Source organism: Heteronotia binoei, chromosome 2, assembly GCF_032191835.1.
Source record: "Heteronotia binoei isolate CCM8104 ecotype False Entrance Well chromosome 2, APGP_CSIRO_Hbin_v1, whole genome shotgun sequence".
Classification (NCBI taxonomy): domain Eukaryota; kingdom Metazoa; phylum Chordata; class Lepidosauria; order Squamata; family Gekkonidae; genus Heteronotia; species Heteronotia binoei.
This window is the reverse complement of record NC_083224.1, coordinates 205,145,938-205,166,237: the sequence shown is the minus strand read 5'-3', so window position 1 is coordinate 205,166,237 and position 20,300 is coordinate 205,145,938. Positions and strand designations below refer to the sequence as shown.

General features: G+C 45.1%; 1 protein-coding gene across 1 annotated transcript in view; it reads left to right on the top strand.

Moving 5' to 3' along the window:
* Window positions 1–20,300, top strand: part of LOC132567480 (scaffold attachment factor B1-like) — a 63,282-nt gene that overhangs the window by 32,157 nt on the left and 10,825 nt on the right. The window contains exons 12-24 of the mRNA XM_060233156.1: window positions 1,807–1,834; window positions 2,731–3,250; window positions 3,739–3,785; window positions 4,373–4,473; window positions 5,854–6,003; window positions 7,056–7,159; window positions 8,396–8,535; window positions 9,704–9,795; window positions 10,265–10,401; window positions 14,941–15,234; window positions 16,684–16,821; window positions 17,933–17,972; window positions 20,109–20,230. Of these exons, the coding sequence (XP_060089139.1) occupies window positions 1,807–1,834; window positions 2,731–3,250; window positions 3,739–3,785; window positions 4,373–4,473; window positions 5,854–6,003; window positions 7,056–7,159; window positions 8,396–8,535; window positions 9,704–9,795; window positions 10,265–10,401; window positions 14,941–15,234; window positions 16,684–16,821; window positions 17,933–17,972; window positions 20,109–20,230 (1,913 nt within the window). The remainder of the gene's footprint in view (window positions 1–1,806; window positions 1,835–2,730; window positions 3,251–3,738; window positions 3,786–4,372; window positions 4,474–5,853; window positions 6,004–7,055; window positions 7,160–8,395; window positions 8,536–9,703; window positions 9,796–10,264; window positions 10,402–14,940; window positions 15,235–16,683; window positions 16,822–17,932; window positions 17,973–20,108; window positions 20,231–20,300) is intronic.

Below are 20,300 nucleotides of genomic sequence, written 5' to 3'. Positions count from 1 at the left end.
GAGATGGTGGGTTCTCCCTTCTTTGGAGGTTTTTAACAGAGGCTAGATGGGCATCTGACAGCAGTGCTGATTCTGTTTTACTTGGGGAGTTCATAAGAAGGAGGACAGGAAGAGTTGCATCAGTTATTAGTTCTTGTGGCCCCTTCTCACATGCCTAGGGAAGTGCTGTTTTCCACTTTGGGGGTCAGTCAGCAATTTTTCTCCTGGCCAGTTTTGCTAGGGATCTTGGACAGTCTTTTTTTAAAAAAAACTATCTTCTGGGCATGGGACTGAGTGTGTGTGCAGGGGGCAGATACTTGTGAATTTCCTACATTGTACAGGGGGTTGGACTAAATGACCCTGGAGGTCCCGTCTAACTCTGTGATTCTATGATTCTGTGGAATAAACTGGAGCTAACCTACATGCGCTTGTTATAGGCCACTTTCTATGCAAAAGGGAAGTGGAGACTGCCAGAGCCCAGTGCAGACTTTACAAGCTCAGCTTTCTCTATTCTACCATGCAAAGGTTAAACTGGCAGTAGACTACAGGCAAAGAAGGGAGTGGAAGCTCCGCAGCAGGCCGTGGCACCCTTGTGTTCTAGATGTGGACCATGCCACTTGTTAGCCCCTGTTCTTTGTGAGACTTTTAATTTCCTCCCCACAGGAGCACATGGCTATAAAGAGTGCGCAGTTGATGAAGGTTTGGATGACTTGACAGGAAGTCTGGGGTGGCTTTACAAGACTTGGTTGAATATGGTTGTCCTTGTTATTTCAAAACAGAAAATGGAAAATGTACCTTCAGGTTGTGAAGTGTGCAGGTGATTAATGTTGGCTAAGAAACCACAATAGAACATTGTCTCTGTAGTTACAGTTCCTAAAATATGGGGATTGGTGTTCTGTAATTATGGAGACCATGAGCCTTGCTTTATACCTCACCTTGGCCACAGTCTCACTGGGTGGCATTCACCAAGCTGTTATTCTCTTGTTGTCAATGCCCTCCCCCCATCTTTGATATGGGGGTATTAACCCTGATCTCTTACAGCTGGGCTACTAGAAGAAATTAAAGGGCTTTTGAAACACGATAAGCTTTTTATGAGCCAAATACTTGCATTATTGTCAAATATTTCACTAGAGGTGTGCAATCAGAAACTGTTACCCTGATAAAATGCCTGATGTTTGTGGATCAAATGTCTTTTTGCAGTACATCCTCCTGATGATTCCTGATTCTGATAATTTCACTCCCAATAATATCGTAAGGTTGGAAAGGCCACAGGAGCAGTGAAAAAGGAAGGGGCATGCCCTGTGGTGCTTTGGCCCTTTAAAATTTAAAGGGTCAAAGCACCTACAGACAATTTAAAGGGCCACTGTTATCTGTGGGTGGATGAGACCCAGTCTCCTGCCCACTGGAAATAATGGTACTTGGAGGTTCAAAAGGTCAATATACTCTGGGTGAGTGAGTGATTCTTTTTCTTTCCTTGATCCTGCTGAATCTGGGTGGGTGGCAGGACTTCCAAATTATCTTTTTTAATTTCCTTGGGTAACTTCATACAGCATATGACTACTGTTTTCACTAAATTTGGGAGTACTGTTCCAGCATTTATTAAAACAAAACATTTTCCCAATGTGACTTTGCAGAATGGTAATGGCACCTTCAGTTTTAAACAAAAGCAATAATTATGCCATTCCCAATTTTTCAGTAAGGAGTTAAAGTGATTTTTTTAAAGTGTATACTTACTTGAGGGCATTTTTTGACTCCTTCAACTTTTATTTTCTCCTGACATCTCATCATGAGATGGGGTAACATATTTTTTCTTTTTTTAACTACTAGGAATTGGAAGAATTTCCTCTGGAATCAGGTACTGTTGCTTAAAGACATGCTGGGCCCCCTCATTTTACCTCCCCCCATGTGTTTTTCATGGATAAAATCCTTTTAGTTGCGTAAAATATTTGGTTTTATTCCATTAATAACTATGGTATATTCTAAATGGTGCACGGTCCAGCAGTCTTGCACACGCAGCCCCCAAAAGCCACAGAGATTGGAAATCTGGTCATATCAGCAGATCTGCTACAGCATACTCCGTCTTGCATGAGGCAAATCTTTGGTGAGAAATGAGCAATTTGCTTGCTTCCTCAAATTGGCTGATGAGCTGCCCTTCAGAAGAGCAGTTCTGCATGTAGAGCAGGTCTTGTGATACGATCTAGTACCTTGAGTCTGTAAACTAAGACTAGAGAAGGACAGTTCAGTCTAAAGCAGAGAGTAGGGAACAAAAACAGGAATCGAAGACAGAAGAGAGGTTCATCACGAAAATTGTGCTTTCTGGACTGCAAACGTATTCTTGTTCCATCTGAAGCTGGTCTGGTTTTGATGTTTGGACTGATTCATCTTAAAGGAGTTCAGTAAAATCTGGAATCTGCACTGTTAAAAGGACTATATAAACATCCTGGACTTTGAAGCTAGAGTGCAGAAGAAAGAAAAAGCTGAGAATGCTACCTGAAGACAGTGAAAAAAAACCCACAAGCCAGGAACATCGTGCATAAAAGGTGTTTTAAGCCGTTTTCTTCTTTCTTTCAGACAGTGCTCTGCTAGGCATGTTAGTCTGCAGTGAGCTTAGGCGTGTGAATGTGATGTACGCAAGGGTTTTCCAATCTCTGTGTGGCATTAGACTGGCAGCCATGCCTGTTCCGCACTTGTCTTTGCTGTGTTTCCCTGGTGATTAAACCTTGTGCCATTCTATTCCTGTTAAATCCATAGAAAATGAGAAAATGCTCGACATTTTGGGTGACACTTGTAAATCTGAGCCCTTTAAAGAAGACACTTCCGAAGCGGAGCAGGCACAGGAAGCGAAAAACCCGTTGGCGGGCGAAAAGGCAGCCGAGGAAGAGGAAGACGCGCTTGCCGCCACCGCCCCTCTGTTGGAAGAAGACCTTTTAGATACGGAGAGCCCCTCAGCCCGGGCTGCAGTCAGGAAGCAGGAGGAGGCGGAGGCAAAGCACTTAGTGGTAGCGGCAGGGGAGCTGAGCGAGCAGACAGGCGAGGAAGCCCAGCTGGACTCGGACTCTGTAGCGGTAGAGAGCAGGAGTGGTGGTGGAGGAGGAGGAGGTGAAGGAGATGAGAGTAGCAAAACAGCAGCCCAGAGTCTGGAAGCCAGTAGTGAGGCCAGTGTGGCCAGCCAAGAGGCCACGAAGATGGAAGAGAAATCTCAGTGTGAGGAAGACTCCTCCTCTGCCACTAGAGAGGCCTCTGCCCCAGAGGGTGGTGATCAGAACACGAGGTTTGTTTTTTCTCCGTTTTAGACCAGATGCTGTCTTTTTTTCTCCCCCACCCCCCCCGGTCATTTTATGAATTCAAAATGTGATTGTCTCAACCAACCCCCACCCAGGGCCTTAACAAGAGGTATAGTTTTATTCTAAATAGAATCTTTAGTTGTTTCTACACACTTTTTTTTCTTTTCTGGTTTGGGTTTTGTTTTTTGGTAGAAGATGGTTTAATTTCTTTTTCTTAAATGCTTTTTAAAATTCTCTGTTGTCTAAGGTCACATCCATTATTGGGAACCATTAGCTCTATTTGGTCACCTTTGACCTTGTTGAGTGTTTTAATTCTAAGCATACCTCTCCCATGCCCTTTAAAAGGCTTAATTTTTATTCTGCAATTCATTTTCTTTTCTGGTAGGTATCTGATCAAAGCCCATAGGGCCTCAATTGCCCTTTTTAATGTGGCCTCTTTTCGTATTTGAGTAACATTCAGTTTTTTTGTCTTTAGTTTGAAAGCAGATCCAGAGGCTAAAGGCACTTCAAGAGATGAGAAGGGTAAGCCATGAGAAAGCCTTTTAGTTCTGTTATACCGATTTTAAATGACTTTTCCCCCCTGAACTTCAAGAACTCAGCTCTTGTCATCGGGCGACCTTGTGGTCTTTCCGCAAGTCAGAGTATTGATCCCTGTAACTTTTAAGATCCCTGTAACTCTGTATTGTCTGTCTTCTCTCAGATGTCCCAGCTCTGCTTCCTGAGTTTCTTTGACTCAGAGATGCCAGAATTTGGACATGGAACCTTAAGGGAGGGTGCAAAGCGCATTCTTTCCCCATGAACTGTGACCCTTCAGTGGAGATCAGGCCTGTTACTCTAGCAGAATATTCTTCATAATAAAGCTGTGAGTTGTTCCAAATGCTTTTAAATATGCAGCACAGCTGAAAGCACTTCAGTGCACAGCATAGGACTGAAAATGATCTCAGTAGTGTGTATATTCCCAGTGTGAAATGTTTTTGCCATTGTTGGCTGCCTTTGTTCGAAGACCAGCATAAATTCCCTTTCTTCATGGAAACTGAGTGGGGCCCTAACAAAAGAGGACTTCCAAAGTTGCTGTCTTTTCTGATACAAAACCTCTTTCTCTTCCCCAGCCCGGACCAGTAGTGGTTCTGGTAGAAATCTGTGGGTTAGCGGACTTTCCTCTTCGACTAGAGCTACAGATCTGAAAAACCTGTTCAGCAGATATGGAAAGGTATAAACAGACATAAACTTGAGTGGTTGGTTAAAGTTGTGCATTTTGTTGGTTAAATTATCACTTCTAACTCTGTGTCAGAATTCCAAAGGTGCCCACAGGCTCAAAAAGGTTGAGGACCCCGAACCAGGGGATTTATATGTCATCATATCTCCAGAGACTCTCACAAAGTAACTAACAGTAACAATACAAAAGTAAAACAAAGTTTGAGTCCGGGGCACTTTTAAGACCAACAAAGTTTTATTCTGGATATAAGATTTTATGTGATGCACACGAAAGCTTTGATGATCTTAAACGGTGCCCCTGGGCTCAAGCTTCATTCTGCTGCTTCAGCCTGACATGGCTACCCACCTGAATATAAAAGTAAACAATTAAAAATGAAAATGTGCTCCCTGCAGATAAAGGCTGTGCTAATTTAACAGTCCTAAACCTGATAGTAAAATCAACAGTGTCTCAGCAGCATAAAACAATGTAAAAGAGAAAAACACAATGGAAAGTAAAATAGGCAGGATATAGGCTGTAAAACTCAGAAAAATAACTTAAATAGAAAAAAAAGTTAAGAAAACATTTCAGTTAAAAGGGCAAACAAATGTTTTTGCATGGCTCCTGAATGCCAGCAGATGAGGAATGATAACTATCTTCTGGCAGAAACAGCTTACCTTAAGTCATGAACACAATCTGCTCTGTGACCTTTGTACTTGTATGGGCCTTGACGTGTGTTTGTGCGTTAAGTGCCATCAAGTCACTTCTGACTTATGGCGATTCTATGTATTAATGATCTCCAAAATGTTCTCTCATTAACAGTCTCTTTCAGGTCTTGCAAACTGAAGACCTTGACTTCCCTTATTGAGTTAGTTTGTCTCACAATGCTTCCTCTTTTGCTCCTGCCTTCAGCCATTCCTAGCATTTCTTTTCCAGTGACTTTTTTCTTCTCACAATGTAACCAGTTTAGTCATTTTAGCTTCTAGGAAGAGTTCAGGCTTGATTTTATCTAGAAATGTCTTCTTGGTGGTCCACAGTATCCATAAAATTTGTCTTTTTGGTGGTCCACAGTATCCATAAAATTTGTCTTTTCGGTGGTCCACAGTATCCATAAAATTATCCTCCATCACCAGATTTCAAAGGAATCAACTTTCTTCCTGTCAGCTTTCTTGAAATGAGAAATTGTCTAATTCAGTAGTTCCAAGAATTAAAACTTCCTGTGCAGACAACCCCCTTGCGTCCCAAAATGTTTGAGCCTCTCTGCAGTCTCCAGCTCTGGTAGCTGAAGGAAGTTTGACTTTGTCACCAGTAGATTTGTTCCCATTGACAGCTGAGAGTCTTGTAGCCATTCCTCAGCCACCACTGTCCAACTTCTTCTCTGTCTCCCTCCATTGACAGGTGGTGGGTGCAAAAGTGGTGACCAATGCCCGTAGCCCTGGGGCTCGTTGTTATGGCTTTGTCACCATGTCTTCATCCGAGGAAGCGACCAAGTGCATCAGCCACCTCCACAGAACAGAGCTGCATGGGAAAATGATCTCTGTGGAAAAAGTAAGCCCCTCCCCCATCCTGCTGACCTCTTGATTTTATGATGATGGAGACCTGTGAAGACACAACTAATCATAGCCTAAGGGATCGTGGCTCTGGGTGGCACCCCTGTTTTGCATGCAGAAGGCCTCAGGCTGATTCTTGGGAACTTCCAGTAAAAGTTTCTTAGCTAGAAGGTGCAGAGAATTGCTTTTCTCTTCTTGGGGCATGGAGAGTGCTGCTAGCCCAAACTAGGACAGAGGGAACAGTGGCCTGATTTTAGGGGGAGAGGGGTCTTGGCTCATTGGTGGAGTATCTGCTTGAAATGCAGAAGGTCCTTTTGGGTTCTGTCCCTGGTGTCTCTAGCGAAAAACATTTAGGAAGTAGTGGTTGCCCTTAAGAGAGTAGCTGCTAGTCAAAGTAGATGATACCCAACTAGATGGATCAGTGGTCTGACTCAGGAGAAAGCAGGTTATGTGATACCCGATAGTGAGTGGCATGTGTGTGAATCGGTAAAACATTTCCAGGATAGCACCACTCTGAGGTATAACTTTTAAGGCAGCCCCCCAATGGATGTAACTCCTGCCCCTCAAAAGCTGGCCTGTCAAGAGGAGGGACCAGCCTGGTCTTCTTTCTCTTGACATGCTGTTTTTTCCTTTGTGCTAAGAGTTTTTTTTGCGGGCGGGGGGGCGCATTCAAAGCAACAGCTTCATAAGAACATTAGAAAAACATAAGAGCCCTGCTGGGTCAGACCAATGGTCCATCTAGTCCAGCATCCTGTCTCTCACAGTTCCTCTGGAGGGTCAGCAACAGTGTAGAGACTGAGGCCTTCCCCTGATGTGATCTCCTGGCTGTTGAGGTTTAATGCTTCTCAATGTGGAGGTTCCCCTCAGCCACCATGGCTACTAGCCATTGAGAGACTTATCCTCCACAAATCTATCTAATCCTCTTTTCAAGCTGTTTATTCCTGTGGTGTCTACATCCTCTGCGACATCATGTGGTACAATCCAGGAAGAGAGCCCCCCCCCCCTCCTTGCTCATATGAACTCTGAGCATCACCTCTTATGTAATTCCAGGCCAAAAATGAACCTGCTGGGAAAAAAACATCCTTGGACAAGAAAGAAAATGAAACCAAAAAAGAAAAGGAGAGACACCATTCTGTTGAGACCAAATCAGAAAAGTAAAGTGGTTACTTACTAATAAATCATATGCTGTGTGTTTTAAAACAGTGAGGGAAAGTTGAGAGCCAGTGTGGTGTATTGGGTAGAGTGTCAGTCTAGGATGTGGGAGGCCCAAGTTAAAATCTCTGCTCTGCCACAGAAGTTTGCTGGGTGCCCTTGGGCAAGTTGTATACCCTCAGCCTAACCTTACCTCACAGGTTAGCTGTGAGGATAAAGTGAAGGAAAGGAGAATTATATAGGGTTGATTGGGTCCCCACTGAGGAGAAAAGCATGGTATACATGAAATGAACATTTCAAGGGGGAGAGCAAACAGCTGAGTTGGATTGGGTCCATCAGAAGCAGAATGGCTGCTGGGTCCCACAGCAGCCAGGGCTGCCAAGGTCCAGGAGGCAGGAAGGGAGGGGCCGTGGCTAGGTGGCAGAACATCTGTTCTACATGCAGAGGTCCCAGGTTCAATCCCTGGCATTGCTGGTTAAAAAAGAGAACCAGGCAGTAGGTGATGTGAAAGATCTCTCCTTGAAGCACAGAATCATAGAGTTGGAAGGGGTTTCTATGGTCATCTAGTCCAACCCCCTGTACAATGCAGGAAATCCACAATTACCTCCCCCACACACATAGATTTCCAAATGAGATCCTGAAGAGCCACTGCCAGCCTGAGTAGATGATACAGATCTCGATGGACTGAAAATATAAGGTAGTTTCATGTTGTATGGGAACACTTCTGTGCATTGCTTCCTCCTCATCTGTAGAGACAATCAGAAGGAGGCATCTTTCTTATGCATAGCATGGCCTTCAGGTCTTCTCTGGTCTCTAAGCCAAGGAAAGAACAGGAGAAAAGCCATGCAGCTGGGTTTTGACCAAAGAAATGCCTTGCTTGCCCCTCCCTTGATTACATCAGGTTTGTAATGTAGGAGCAACTGGTCCAGGTGGGAAATGACCAAAACAAGCTTCTTCATGTAGAACACTTGTCTTGGTTGTAGATCAAGATGAGTAGCTGTGTTAGCCTGTCAAAGCCTAACAAATTTTGTGGCAGGGTATGAGCTTTTATGACTCATGAAAGCTTATTATCTGCCACAAATTTTGTTGTCTTTAAAGTACTACTGGACTCTTGCTCTTTGTCTTGGTTGATGCTTCTAAAACACATTCAGATCAGTACTAGCTGTTTTGTTTCCCAGTTTTGATAGATCAGATTTGAGTGTCTGTGCTGTGATGTGCTAAGCTTATTTTGTTTGCAGGCCACCTGGGGTTAAAAAAGAAGAGAAGGCAGACAAAAAGGATGATACGAGTAAGTTGGAAGAGAGAGGTGGCGAAGAGGAAAAAGAAACAGGCGAGAAGAAAGCAGGCTCCGTGGATCGTGCAGGATCTGTTAAATCAGGTGATTTGGGTGTAATTAAAATGTTGCTGTGGGCTGGCATGTCTCTCTGTTGGAGAGGATTCCTAAATAACCTTACAACATCCTTGACAAAGTTGGTGGGATTTCCCCCTCCATTTTGGAGAATTCTTTGTCGCCAATACATAAAGGCAGGGTATCAGTGCTGGCACTTTAACTGATGCTTTTGAGATCATCTGTTACAACAGATAGGTAAAGCTGTTAGTCTGCCATGAAATAAACAACCTGATAAGCCCACCTATACAGCAGGTTGCTGGCTGCTTCTTTGCATGATGTACTACTCTGGCTTTCCTGCTTTCTAATTCACCATCTTCTGGGGTGGATAATCCTGTAACAGGTACGCTTGCATCATTCAGTTGCTCTTGATAATAAAGATGAAGGTGGCCTTCTCTTGGAGAATAATCAATCTGGGAAACTGTGGTAGTCTGTCTGTAGCAGTAGAAAAGAGCAGGAGTTCAGGAGCACTTTAGAGACTAACAACATTTGTGGCAGGGTATGAACTTTTGAGAGTACTGCTTACTACTTCATATATGGTTAGAATGTGAGTCCATCTGTCAAGTCTCCAAGATATAAGGGCAGATGGATTAATTTTAGCTGTATTTGAAGAAATGAGCAGTGATGCAGAAAAGTTCTTACCCTGCCACAAATTGTGTTATATTTTAAGGTGCTACTGGGGTCTTGCTCATTTCTACTGCCTTGAAGGATAGTGGATGTTTGCCAGCATCGTGTGAAGGAAGGTGCCGAGACTCATGATTCACCCACGGTGGGCTTTTCTGAACCTCAGTGGCATTTCAGTTTTTAATGTGTGGGGAGAAGTATGCTTGTTGCCTCATCTAGAACCTTGGGAAATGCTCTGCCTGGAAGCTTAGATCTTCTGAGTTGAAGTGTGTTTTCTGTTTTCCTGAGTCTCTATATTAGGTCTGAAGGATTTGTGTCCCCCCCCCTCGCAATACTCTCATTAAGATTGATGGCTACAGATGCTTTAGCAGGCAGAAGTCAACCAGTCTAAAATATTTAAAGGAGCTTGGTTTTGAAAACTTAATTGGGCTTGAATATTTCAAGAGACATCTGTCTGACTCCTACAGATGATTTGGGAACCTGAAGTACTTTTATTGTGTGCCCCCCCCCTTTTTTTCTGCATGTGTGATAACAGCCAGTCGAGGAGCTGAACGGACAGTGGTTATGGATAAGTCCAAAGGAGAACCAGTAATTAGTGTGAAAACTACAACCACATCAAAAGAGAGAGTAAGTGACAGTGTAGCCTGATCCCTCTACTACTCCCCACTGCCAGAAGAGTGGCTTGGGAATCAACCATTTATGGGAAAACCTTACTTTTGTTCCTTACCCTGCCCCTTATGAACATAAGAGCGCTACTGGACCAGGTCCATCTTGTCTCGCACAGTGACAGCTAGTTACTCTGGAAGGCCAACATCAGGGCATAGAGGCTAAGACCTTTCCCTGAAGTTGCCTCCTGGCACTTGGATTCAGAGGCTGACTGCCTCTGAATGTGGAGGTTCCCTTTTGTCACTGTGGCTGGTAGCTACTAATACGCTCATTCTTCATGTATCCAATTCCCTTTTAAAACTGTCTGTGCCTGTGGCCATCACTATGTCCTCTGACAGCAAATTCCACATTTTAATTGCATGCTGTGTAAAGAAGTATTTCCTTTTGTCTGTCCTAAATCCTTGATGGCTGTTTCCCTTGCTAATTTCAGAGCACAAAGAGCCAGGATCGCAAGTCAGAGAGCAAAGAGAAGCAAGATATCCTGTCTTTTGATAAGATCAAAGAGCAAAGAGAACGAGAGCGACAGAGACAGCGGGAACGAGAGATCAGAGAGACAGAACGTCGTAGGTGGGTTACACATTCCTCATCCACATCTTGTGAAATTTGTTTCCTCCAGAATGGCACACAGCATTCTCCCCTGGCCATCAGCAGGTTTTTCTTATGTGCTTCATCTTTACTGTCCCTTGGTGCTCAGTTGCTAGCTTAATACTGCTGGGTTCTAAAGCATGGTGTCAGTGACCTAAATGGGTGTGTCCCCCACTAGACAGGGATGTGTTGGTGGGGCTTACAAAAGCAGAATGCCACATGTGCCCAGTACAGATTTGTGTAAAAAGATAGAGAAAAAAGTGGCTACTTATTAATCCAGCCTGCATAGAAGCAGGGCAGTCCCACGTACCAAGCACTCACTGTGAGCAGTGTGGAACTGTCCCTTTGTCAGATCCCATTTCAGTTCAGGCTCTGCTTCATTTTCTGTCCTTGCATGAGGCAAAATCTGTGGCAGGGCCTCCACAGCAGTCTCCCCCTCCCCAGCTGCTTGCTTGTAGAAAGGGCTGTCAGGGTCATCTTTCTCATGATTGTGGTTGAGTGTGTTGTGTTGCTGGCTGTGTGCTTTTTTGTCAGCATCACAGCAGCAAAAAGAGTACACAGCCAGCGACACAACATGTTTGGCCACAGTCATGAGGAGGATGAGTTTCCCCTCCTTATTTACCACCTTTAGGAATTGTTCTATTTTATTTAAGCCTTTAATTTATTTAAGCCTTAATTAATAAACTACGTTGGGGATGCCACTGGCTCAAATACAACCTACCAAATGCTTAATGCTGCCAAATTTTGCAACCGCACTTTTGAAACTCAGGAACCCTGGTGGCATTTTTGTTTTCCTTTGTGTGACACACAAATTGGGTAGTATTTTAGCCTTTGGAAAGTTGACATGTTAATACAAGGACAGATGGCAGTAGTGGCTTTCCTTTTTAGTACCAGAAGCCACTCAGGTGGTATATCAACTGCCTGTTTTTTGGATGACCATGCAGGTATAACATTCCCTCCACTCATAAGGGACACTCATTTCACTAGTTGGCACTGAATTTTGCCGGAGGGGGAGGGTGCAGAGGGAGTCAGGCTAAGGCCTCACCTCCGGTGATGACCTTATTGACAAGCTCATTGTTGAGCAATGGACAGAGTTCTCTGAAAGTGGCCTTCATTCTTCATTGACCAAGTTTGAGCCAGCAGCATCCCCACTGTAGCTTATTAATAGATTTCATTTCATTTGATTTGATTTATATCCCGCCCTACCCCACCAAGGCGGGTTCAGGGCGGCTCACAACATAATAATTCTAACAATAAGGTTTAAAAATTAAAATACAATAATAATTTATATAATTAAAACAACCAGTATATCAATGTATCAATGTCAGTACGCTATCTTATTGTCTTCCTTCAGAATATTTCAATGCCGGTCAGTTATAAGCCAACCGGAAGAGGACTGTCTTACAGGCCCTGCGGAACTGTCCAAAGTCCCGCAGGGTCCTGACCTCCTCCGGTAGCTGGTTCTACCAGCAAGGGGCTGTGATTGACAAGGCCCTGTCCCTAGTTGACTTCAGCCGGGCCTCCTTTGGCCCGGGGATTACAAGCAGATTTCGAGAGCCGGATCGCAGCACTCTCTGGGGAGCATATGGTCCCTAAGGTAGGCAGGTCCTAGGCCATATAGGGCTTTAAAGGTAATAACCAGCACCTTGTACCGCACTCGGTAAATTATTGGCAGCCAGTGCAGTCCCCGGAGCCCCGGCTGAATGTTCTCCCGTCTAGGGAGCCCTAATAACAGCCGAGCGGCGGCGTTCTGCACTAGCTGCAACTTCCGGGTTCGACACAGGGGCAGCTCCATGTAGAGGGCATTACAGTAATCCAACCTTGAGGTGACCATTGCATGGATCACTGTTGCCAGATCGTCCTGCTCCAGGAAAGGAGCCAACTGTCTTGCCCGCCTAAGGTGAAAAAATGTGGACTTAGCTATGGGCCTCCATAGTTAAGGCAGGCTCCAATAGTACCAACAAGCTCTTGACCCTGTGCGCCATTGTCAGTGGCACACCGTCAAAAGCTGGTAGGGGAATTTCCCTTCCCGGACCACGACGACCCAAGAAAAGGAGCTCTGTCTTCACTGGATTTAGTTAATAGATGGTTCAGCTCCTGGAAGGGATATAAGCTGATCCATGTATTTGTGTCTATCTACTGGTATTCCTTTCCTGTGTCTGAAGAACTGTGTTGCATCGCACAAATTCATGCCCCTAGCAAAGGCATTTTCCTGGAGTGCAAGGAAGTCTTTCTTGATGCAAGACACTACTCTTGATGATCACACATAGAGGGGAACTTCCATTGAAGAACCTCACTTGCAGAATGGTGCATTGAATCCTGCATTGTTTGCTTCCTTAGTGGTTCTACTTGTTTTTGTACACTTCCCACTTTGAGGTGGGAGTGCTGCTGAGATACCAATAGCATTGAAGCGAGGGTTTACAGTGATCCCCCCCCCTTTATAGTGAAGTGGCTCAGGCAGAGTTGACTGAAATTGAATCCAGCGAAGATGGAGGTCCTGTGCCGTAGTTGCAGCGGCCTGGGTAGAAAGATCCCTTTGCCAGCCTTTGATGGGACGCCACTGGTGCCAGCATCGAGGGTTAAGAGCTTAGGGGTGCTCCTGGAGTCTTCATTAACAACGGAGGCTCAGGTAGCAGCCACTGCCAAATCTGCATTTTTTCATCGTAGGCAGATTTGGTTCCATACCTGGAGTGTTGTAACGACTTGGCAACAGTGATCCATGCGACGGTCACTTCGAGAATAGACTATTGTAACGCCCTCTACATGGGGCTGTCCTTGACTCAACTCTGGAGGCTGCAAATGGTGCAAAACGCAATAGCCAGGTTGTTGTTAAAGCTACTTGTATGGGAGCGCATCCAACCTGCTCTGGAAATGTTACACTGGTTGCCTGTGGCATTCCGGATTCGTTTCAAGGTGCTGGTTATAACCTTTGGAGCCCTATATGGCCTGGGACCTGTCTACCTTCGGAACCTCCTTTCCCCATATGTGCCACAGAGAGCACTACGTTCAGGGTCCCAAAATCTCCTTCAGATTCCCGGACTGAAAGAAGCTCGATTATCCACCACTAGAGCCAGAGCCAGTCCCACTGGACAAATACAGATATTGAGAAACACCAATATGCATCTTGGATTTTATGGTTAAAATGTGTAGAATTGATTTCATTGTATATTGTTTTTTAGTATTTTATGTGGTTTTTAGCTGTTGTTAGCCAACCTGAGCCCATTAGGGGAGGGCAGGATATAAATCTGATAAAATAAATAAAATGAAATATCTGGATATCAGTTGTTCATGATGAATAACGCAACAAACATGGAGAAATTCTGGAAAACTAGAATCATTTTTCATAAGTGCAATTAATCTTGCATTTCCCCCCACCATGCTAAGTAAAGCAGGACCATGGAGGAAAACAAACTGGAAGAAAGGAACCTCACCTGCCAGTGAAGAAAATAACCACGATTATTTGAAATATTTGAAATATATTAATATGAATAAATAACAGATACTGGTGTGTAAAGCCATATCATTTTCCGTCCCTAGTAGCAAAGATACCCATTTCTTGTAAAACATTCCTGTTAAATTCCACTTTAAAGACTTCTTTATCAGGACATAAGATTTTGTGAGGCAGAGCCCGCTTCCTCAGATGCATGAAGAGTTCCACTCTGTGTAGGCAGGGAAATGTGCACTCAAAGCCACAAACAGCAAAAGAGAAGTGGGGGAGTTATTTGCAAAGAGAAGCTAGAAGGCCAGGTTTCCCAAGATGCAGGTGTTATATTACACTTTGGCTTACAGATGGAATCGATTGTGGCTGGGAGTTCTCCTTGCCTCCCAAGTCCAGTCAAATGGGGCTGAATATATAGGTGCTTGCTTTTCCCCCTTTTAATTTTTTTTTTTTTTGCATTTTGAGCTCTCCTCGCACTCCAATTTCACTCTGAATTTTTTTAAGTTAATTAGAGATTTTTTAAAAAAACATTAGGTGAGCAGTTAGCTAAACTTGGTTTTGGCTGTGCACTCCCAAGGCAGCTGGGAAAGCCTCCTTTGCTGTCCCGCTTCCAAAGACTGAGGCCCTTCTTTTCAAAGGCGCATCTGATAGCTGGTGGAGGGATCCCTGCAGCTGCCGTCACCAGGATAGGGAGCTGCACAGAGTTTTCTTCTGATAACCACTAGTCAATTATTTGTTACTGTTATTGTTAGTCAGTAATTCCTGGCCTTGCAAGTCTCCCTTGAATTGCAGCTGATGATGAGGAAGGCGGGACAAAATAGCATCTTTATTATTGGGCATTATTGGTGAGAAAGGCAGGACGCAATAATGTCTTAATTATTATTGGGTATGATTTGTTCCTCAAGTTTCTGCTCAAGAGGGGCAAAACAAGGGCAGTTAGTGTAAGGGCAAATAAACACAACCCATTTTGTGCAGAAACATGAGGTGAACCTTGTTTGAAACTTCTCTCATCTGGCCTCTCCTTACTGCACTCTTACTGGTCTCACAGATGGTTCTAATAAAGGCGTGTGTGTACTAAGCAGGGAGCGTGACCGGCGGGAGCGAGAGCAGCGGATCCAAGCTGTCCGGGAGCGAGACGAAAGGCAACGGCTGGAGAGAGAACGGGAGAGGCTGGAGTTCCAGAGGCAGCGCCTGGAGCGGGAGCGGATGGAACGTGAACGCCTGGAGCGGGAGCGCATGCACATAGAGCAAGAGCGGCGACGGGAGCAGGAGCGGATCCAGCGTGAGAGGGAGGAACTGCGGCGGCAGCAGGAGCAACTGCGCTATGAGCAGGAAAGGCGCTCAGCCCTGCGGCGGCCCTTTGACCCAGATGGGAGGTGAGCAATTCCATCTGCGTTCCTGCATGTGCACAGTGGTCCTAGGAGTCCACCTGGGAGAATGAGCCATTTTGCTTGAGGAGTTGATAATGTGGCATAGTTCTCCCTGGGTTGAAATCTCAGCCACAAAATGAGCTCAATTCTTATATTCCCCCCCCCCCCCCCACACACACACACACTTTGGCTGTGTGTGCTTTCTGCTCAAGAACATGGTTTTGAAAGATCTTTTCTGGCTGATGTTTTTTGCTTCTAAGTGCAATTCAGAATGCTCTGGCTTTCTGAAAAAAGCATCCGGAGCCTTTTAAGGGCTGCCTCCATGCCTGCAGTCCTGTCTTGACATGCCTGTTATGTGGGCTCATATTGGTTGAGATGAGGCAGGCTGCTGGGAGGTATGCCCTTTCAGTGGTCACAAGGTGCCATTCCTTTACCCTCTGCTTCCCCTTCTTTCCCCCCAGAGCTGCCTCTGATCAGTTTTTATGTGTGAGATGGAAGCATTTTATTCATCCAGGTGTCTCTGTGTTGGCTGGCTTATCTGCTGTTATATGGTGGTGGGTTTTGTTTTGTATCTCATGTTTCAGAGGGTAGCCATGTTGGTCTGCAGTAGAAGAGCTAGATCCAAGTCCAGGAGCTCTTTAAATAGCGGCAAGATTTTCAGGGTTTGTGAGACTTCGAGCTCCTGAGATTCTAGTCCACCAGGACCTGAAAAGCCAAGAAGACATTGGAGGTGTAAGCTTTCACAAGTCAAAATTCCCTCTGTGAGACACCTAACAAATACAAGGTAGCAAATTCTTGATGAGAGAAGCTTTGACTCTTGAAATCTTGTACCCTGAAAATCTTGTTGGTCTTTAGGTGCTAGTGGACGTTGAATCTAGTGCTTACATCTCCCATTGATTCTCCTAAAACAATTTACTGATGCCATTTCTAATCTCTCTGCTTTTAGTGCTGGTGTTGTTTCTGGATTTTAATTTTTTCATTCCATTGTCTTGATCATAGTGTGTGATTATTCTTTTTTATGCTACCCTGAGAGCCTTTGGGCTATGAAAGGGGTTAAAAGCCAGTTTGGTGTAGTGGTTAAGTGCATAGACTGTAATCTGGGAGAACCGGGTTTGATTCCCCACTCCATGTGCACCTGCTGAGTGACCTTAGGTCAGTCATAGTTCTACTTTCAGAGTTGTTCTCTGAAGAGCAGTTCTTGAAAGAGCTCTCTCAGTCCAGCCTTCTTCACAGGGTGCCTGTTGTAGGGAGGGGAAAAAAAGGAGATTGTAAGCCACTCTGAGACTCCCAAGTGAAGGGCGGGGTATAAATCCAATTCCTACTTCTTCTAAAAGTCAGGAGAATGAATGGCTGTTCTGTGTAGGTGGACTAAGGTGCAGTCTGCCCCCTCTGGGATGGGAGGGTAATGCAGGGAAGGGAAGTGCTGCTGAAGATTGAATCAGTCCCTCCTTGCAGGCGGGATGACTCGTACTGGTCGGAGACGAAGCGGATGGCTCTGGAAGACCGATACCACTCTGACTTTGGCCGGCAAGTTCGTTTCCATGGGTTTGACCACCGAGACCGTGGCCGTTACCAGGATCATCCAGCGGACAGGTTAGCTAACATTGTTCCTTCCTCCACTTGCCTTGTCCAAGATTAAGGAAACTTGATGGATGTTTCAAATCCCTCTTGGGTGTAATAGGAAGAGCCCACACTACAAATTCTGAGGTGTACCTCATTTCGTTGCTCTCTTTTTGTTGAGAACAATGACAATAAATTCATCTATCTATCTATCACACATTATCATACAAGCACAGCAGTGTCAGACAAATAGAAACAGCTTCCTTTGGGCAGTGTAATGTGTGACGTGGTTCTACATGGCTTGGAACCTGGGGTAGCTGAAAGATCATCTTTTCCCAGGAACAAATGATCACAGGGAGAGGCCTTCTGAACTACCCCATCTGCCAAAAGAGCTTGTCCGATGGGCACATTAGGGAGGGCCTTTCCAGTGGCAGCCCCATGCCCAGGGAGGTGTGCCTGGCCCCCTCACTCTTGATCTTCAGGAGGCAGCTGAAGATGGTTTTATTCATGATGGCATGTAATTAGATCTTCTGCCTACTTCCAGTTTTAAATTTTTATTTTAATTAGTGGTGCTTTATGTATTTTACTGTATTTTATTTTTATTTACCTCGGGTGGCCAAACTGTGGCTCAGGAGCCACATGTAACTCTCTCACACATATTGTGTGGCTATTGAAGCCCCCACTGCTGCATCGGCCAGCTGAGAAAAGGCATTTGTTTCTTTAAATCACTTCTCCAAGCCAGCCAGTGGCTTGGAACATTCATTTAAAGTTAAAGTTGCTTTCTTTCCACATCTCTCTCCTCCATCTATTTTCCCTCCCTCCCCTTCTCAGACATTTATTCTATGTGACTCTTAAGTTTGGCCACCCCTGATTTCCATTGTATGATAGAAATATGGTTAATACTTTAAATAATAATGGCCTTGAGCCAATGGGTGATGATAAATTGGGGCAGCCATAGCACTTATGAGGCTGGATTCTAATAACAGTTGCCTAGTCACAGTGGCAGCCACATCGCTCTGGTCCACTCAAAGAGGTGTTCTTGATGTCTATGGCCACTTTAGCTCCAGTTCCAGATGTACAGCTGTATAACTCTGTTGCAAGATGTTGCATATGCCATGTTAAATTCCTTTTATCTCCCTCCTAGGAGAGAAAGTTCAAGAGGACTGCCAGATCGAGATGGACAGGTATGAGCATACTAAGCAGTGTTTTTTGGTTTGAGTGTGTACACAGAAAAGCATGTTTTTGTTGCATTCTAAGCTCTAAACTGATTTAATTTATCAGAAGTGCTTTGGCTTTGCCCAGAAGGATTTTCAGTGGCTTAGGATCTGGGTCAGGATTCACAGGCTGTTTCCCAGGCATAGCAGCACGTTGAGAGAAAAACAGTATATTTAGCAAAAAGCCTAAAAAATAATGGAAGGCACCAGGAAGCCTGAGGTTCTCATGAATGGAGGAGGATGCATGAGTCTCTGCTCTTGGTTTTGTCCTGTTCCCCATATCCTTGGCAACATTTTTTCAATCTGTGTAATTTGATAATTCAGCCTTTCTTAATGCAGAGATGTAACATTGTTAGTCCTTGAACAGGGGGACCTTGGATCAGGGACTCATACAGAAGCATATGTGTGCTTGAACTTCCTCTCTGGCAATTTTGCATACTAGGGTGGGAGACTGAAGCCAAAGATTTATCCCCGCCCCCAGGGCTGACTCTCCCACTAGGCAAACTAGGTGGTTGTCTAGGGCTCCGGCAGGACAGGGGCACAGAATTTGCCCTCCCCCACAGGCAAATGCCTAGTTTGCCTGCTCCCCAGCCTCCTACTCCCTCCCTTCCCTGCCAGGTTTATTTCAATGCTCTGGAACAGGCAGTGGAGTGTCACACTCTCAGGCTATCTAAAGGTGCCCCCCCCCCCCCACCAATCAGCTGATCCAATCCAGGAAGAAAGTGGGGAAGAAGCAGCGGTGGCAGCTGCTTTTTCAGCGGCTTGCTGGTCCTTCCCGCTGTTGCTGACCTGCCCCCTCAACCCGGCACTGACAGTGAGCACGCGGGGTGTGTGTGTGTGTGTGTGTGGCATAGGAGCCGGGAGCCTCTGGTGCGGGTTTACCTGCCAATCAGCTGATGGGGGAGTGCCATTAAATAGCCTGGGAGCGCAGTGCTCAACCACCCATTCCCAGGCATTAAAATAGACCTGGCAGGGAAGGGAGGAAGGGGGGTGTGTGATGGAGGGGGGGGGGATGCTGCGGGGGGGGGGCAGTGGGCCCCAAGTCTGCCTAGGGCGCCAATGTGCCCTAGAGCCAGTCCTGCCCACCACTAAAGAGACAAACTGTTTTATCTTTTCGGGGGAAACCACTTGTCCAGAATGCAGAGATCCAATTCTGAATGTACAGTTGGGGATGTGTTCTCTTTTAGCTATCAGAAGTTTGAAAGCAGGAAATAAGATTTCTGTTGGAAAGAAAAGCTAAATTTATGAATGAACTTGCACCATTTTTGGATATAATAAAGTGACCACCATATGGTGTCTTGAGCAAGGGTTTCTAGGTGCTGGATATATGGGAATCACCATATATTGGAGATCTATGGAAAAGCTCCTGTGCCCCTTGCTGCACAAAGACAGCATAACAAGCAACATTCTGATAGCTTTTGAGGCAGTTCCAAATAATGATGCCCTGTTGGTGAATGACTTGTGCACTGTGGGTAAAATCTAGGTGTCGTTTTACCACCAAAGAGCTGCTGTGGTTCCCCTAACTCTGCTTTCTGTAAAGAAAAAGCCGCTTTCTGTAAAGAAAAAGCCGCTTTCTGTAAAGAAAAAGCCGCTTTCTGTAAGAAAAAAGTTAAAAAACTTAAAAACTATTAATACTGGCTTACACTGAATAGGAGGTTACACTATTTCCTTGAAATTGGCAGCATTTAGTTTGGAATTCTAACTCTGCCAGCCAAGTCCTGCAATAGATTGTAGATCCAGTACACTCTGCCATTCAGTCCTACTGGATTCTCATCCTTATACATCCAGTCTTTCTCCAGAAAGTATTTCCAGCAAGTATTGAAAAGAATCAGCTTTTGGTTGAAAGTACTGCCAGTTTGATTCTCAAGGGTTCAAATGCCAGCAAAATAGATTTAGTGCCCTTGACTGACGTTTCAGAGTCTAAGGATGCCTGGCTGCTGTTCCCTTCCACTTACTGGGTCCTCTCCTTGTACTCCGAAGACATGACTTTGTGCTTGTTGTTACTTAGCAACACCCCTACCCATTCCTGCTGGCGTGGGTGGCAAAAGCTTAGGCTGCTACTTTGCTTCTGGTGCCATCCTGCTTGCTTGTGGCCTGGTCTTTCAGCACTACCCTGATGACCGGCATGGAGGACCTGATCGTCACTCACGAGGCTCACGAGACAGCTGGGGCAGCTATGGTTCTGACAGAAGGTTGAGTGAAGGGCGTGGGCTACCTCCAGCATCCAGGTGAGTATCTGGAGCTGCCAGAAGTTGTTCCCTGGTACAGTAGCACCTTTACAAAGAGGGAGGGCTTGTC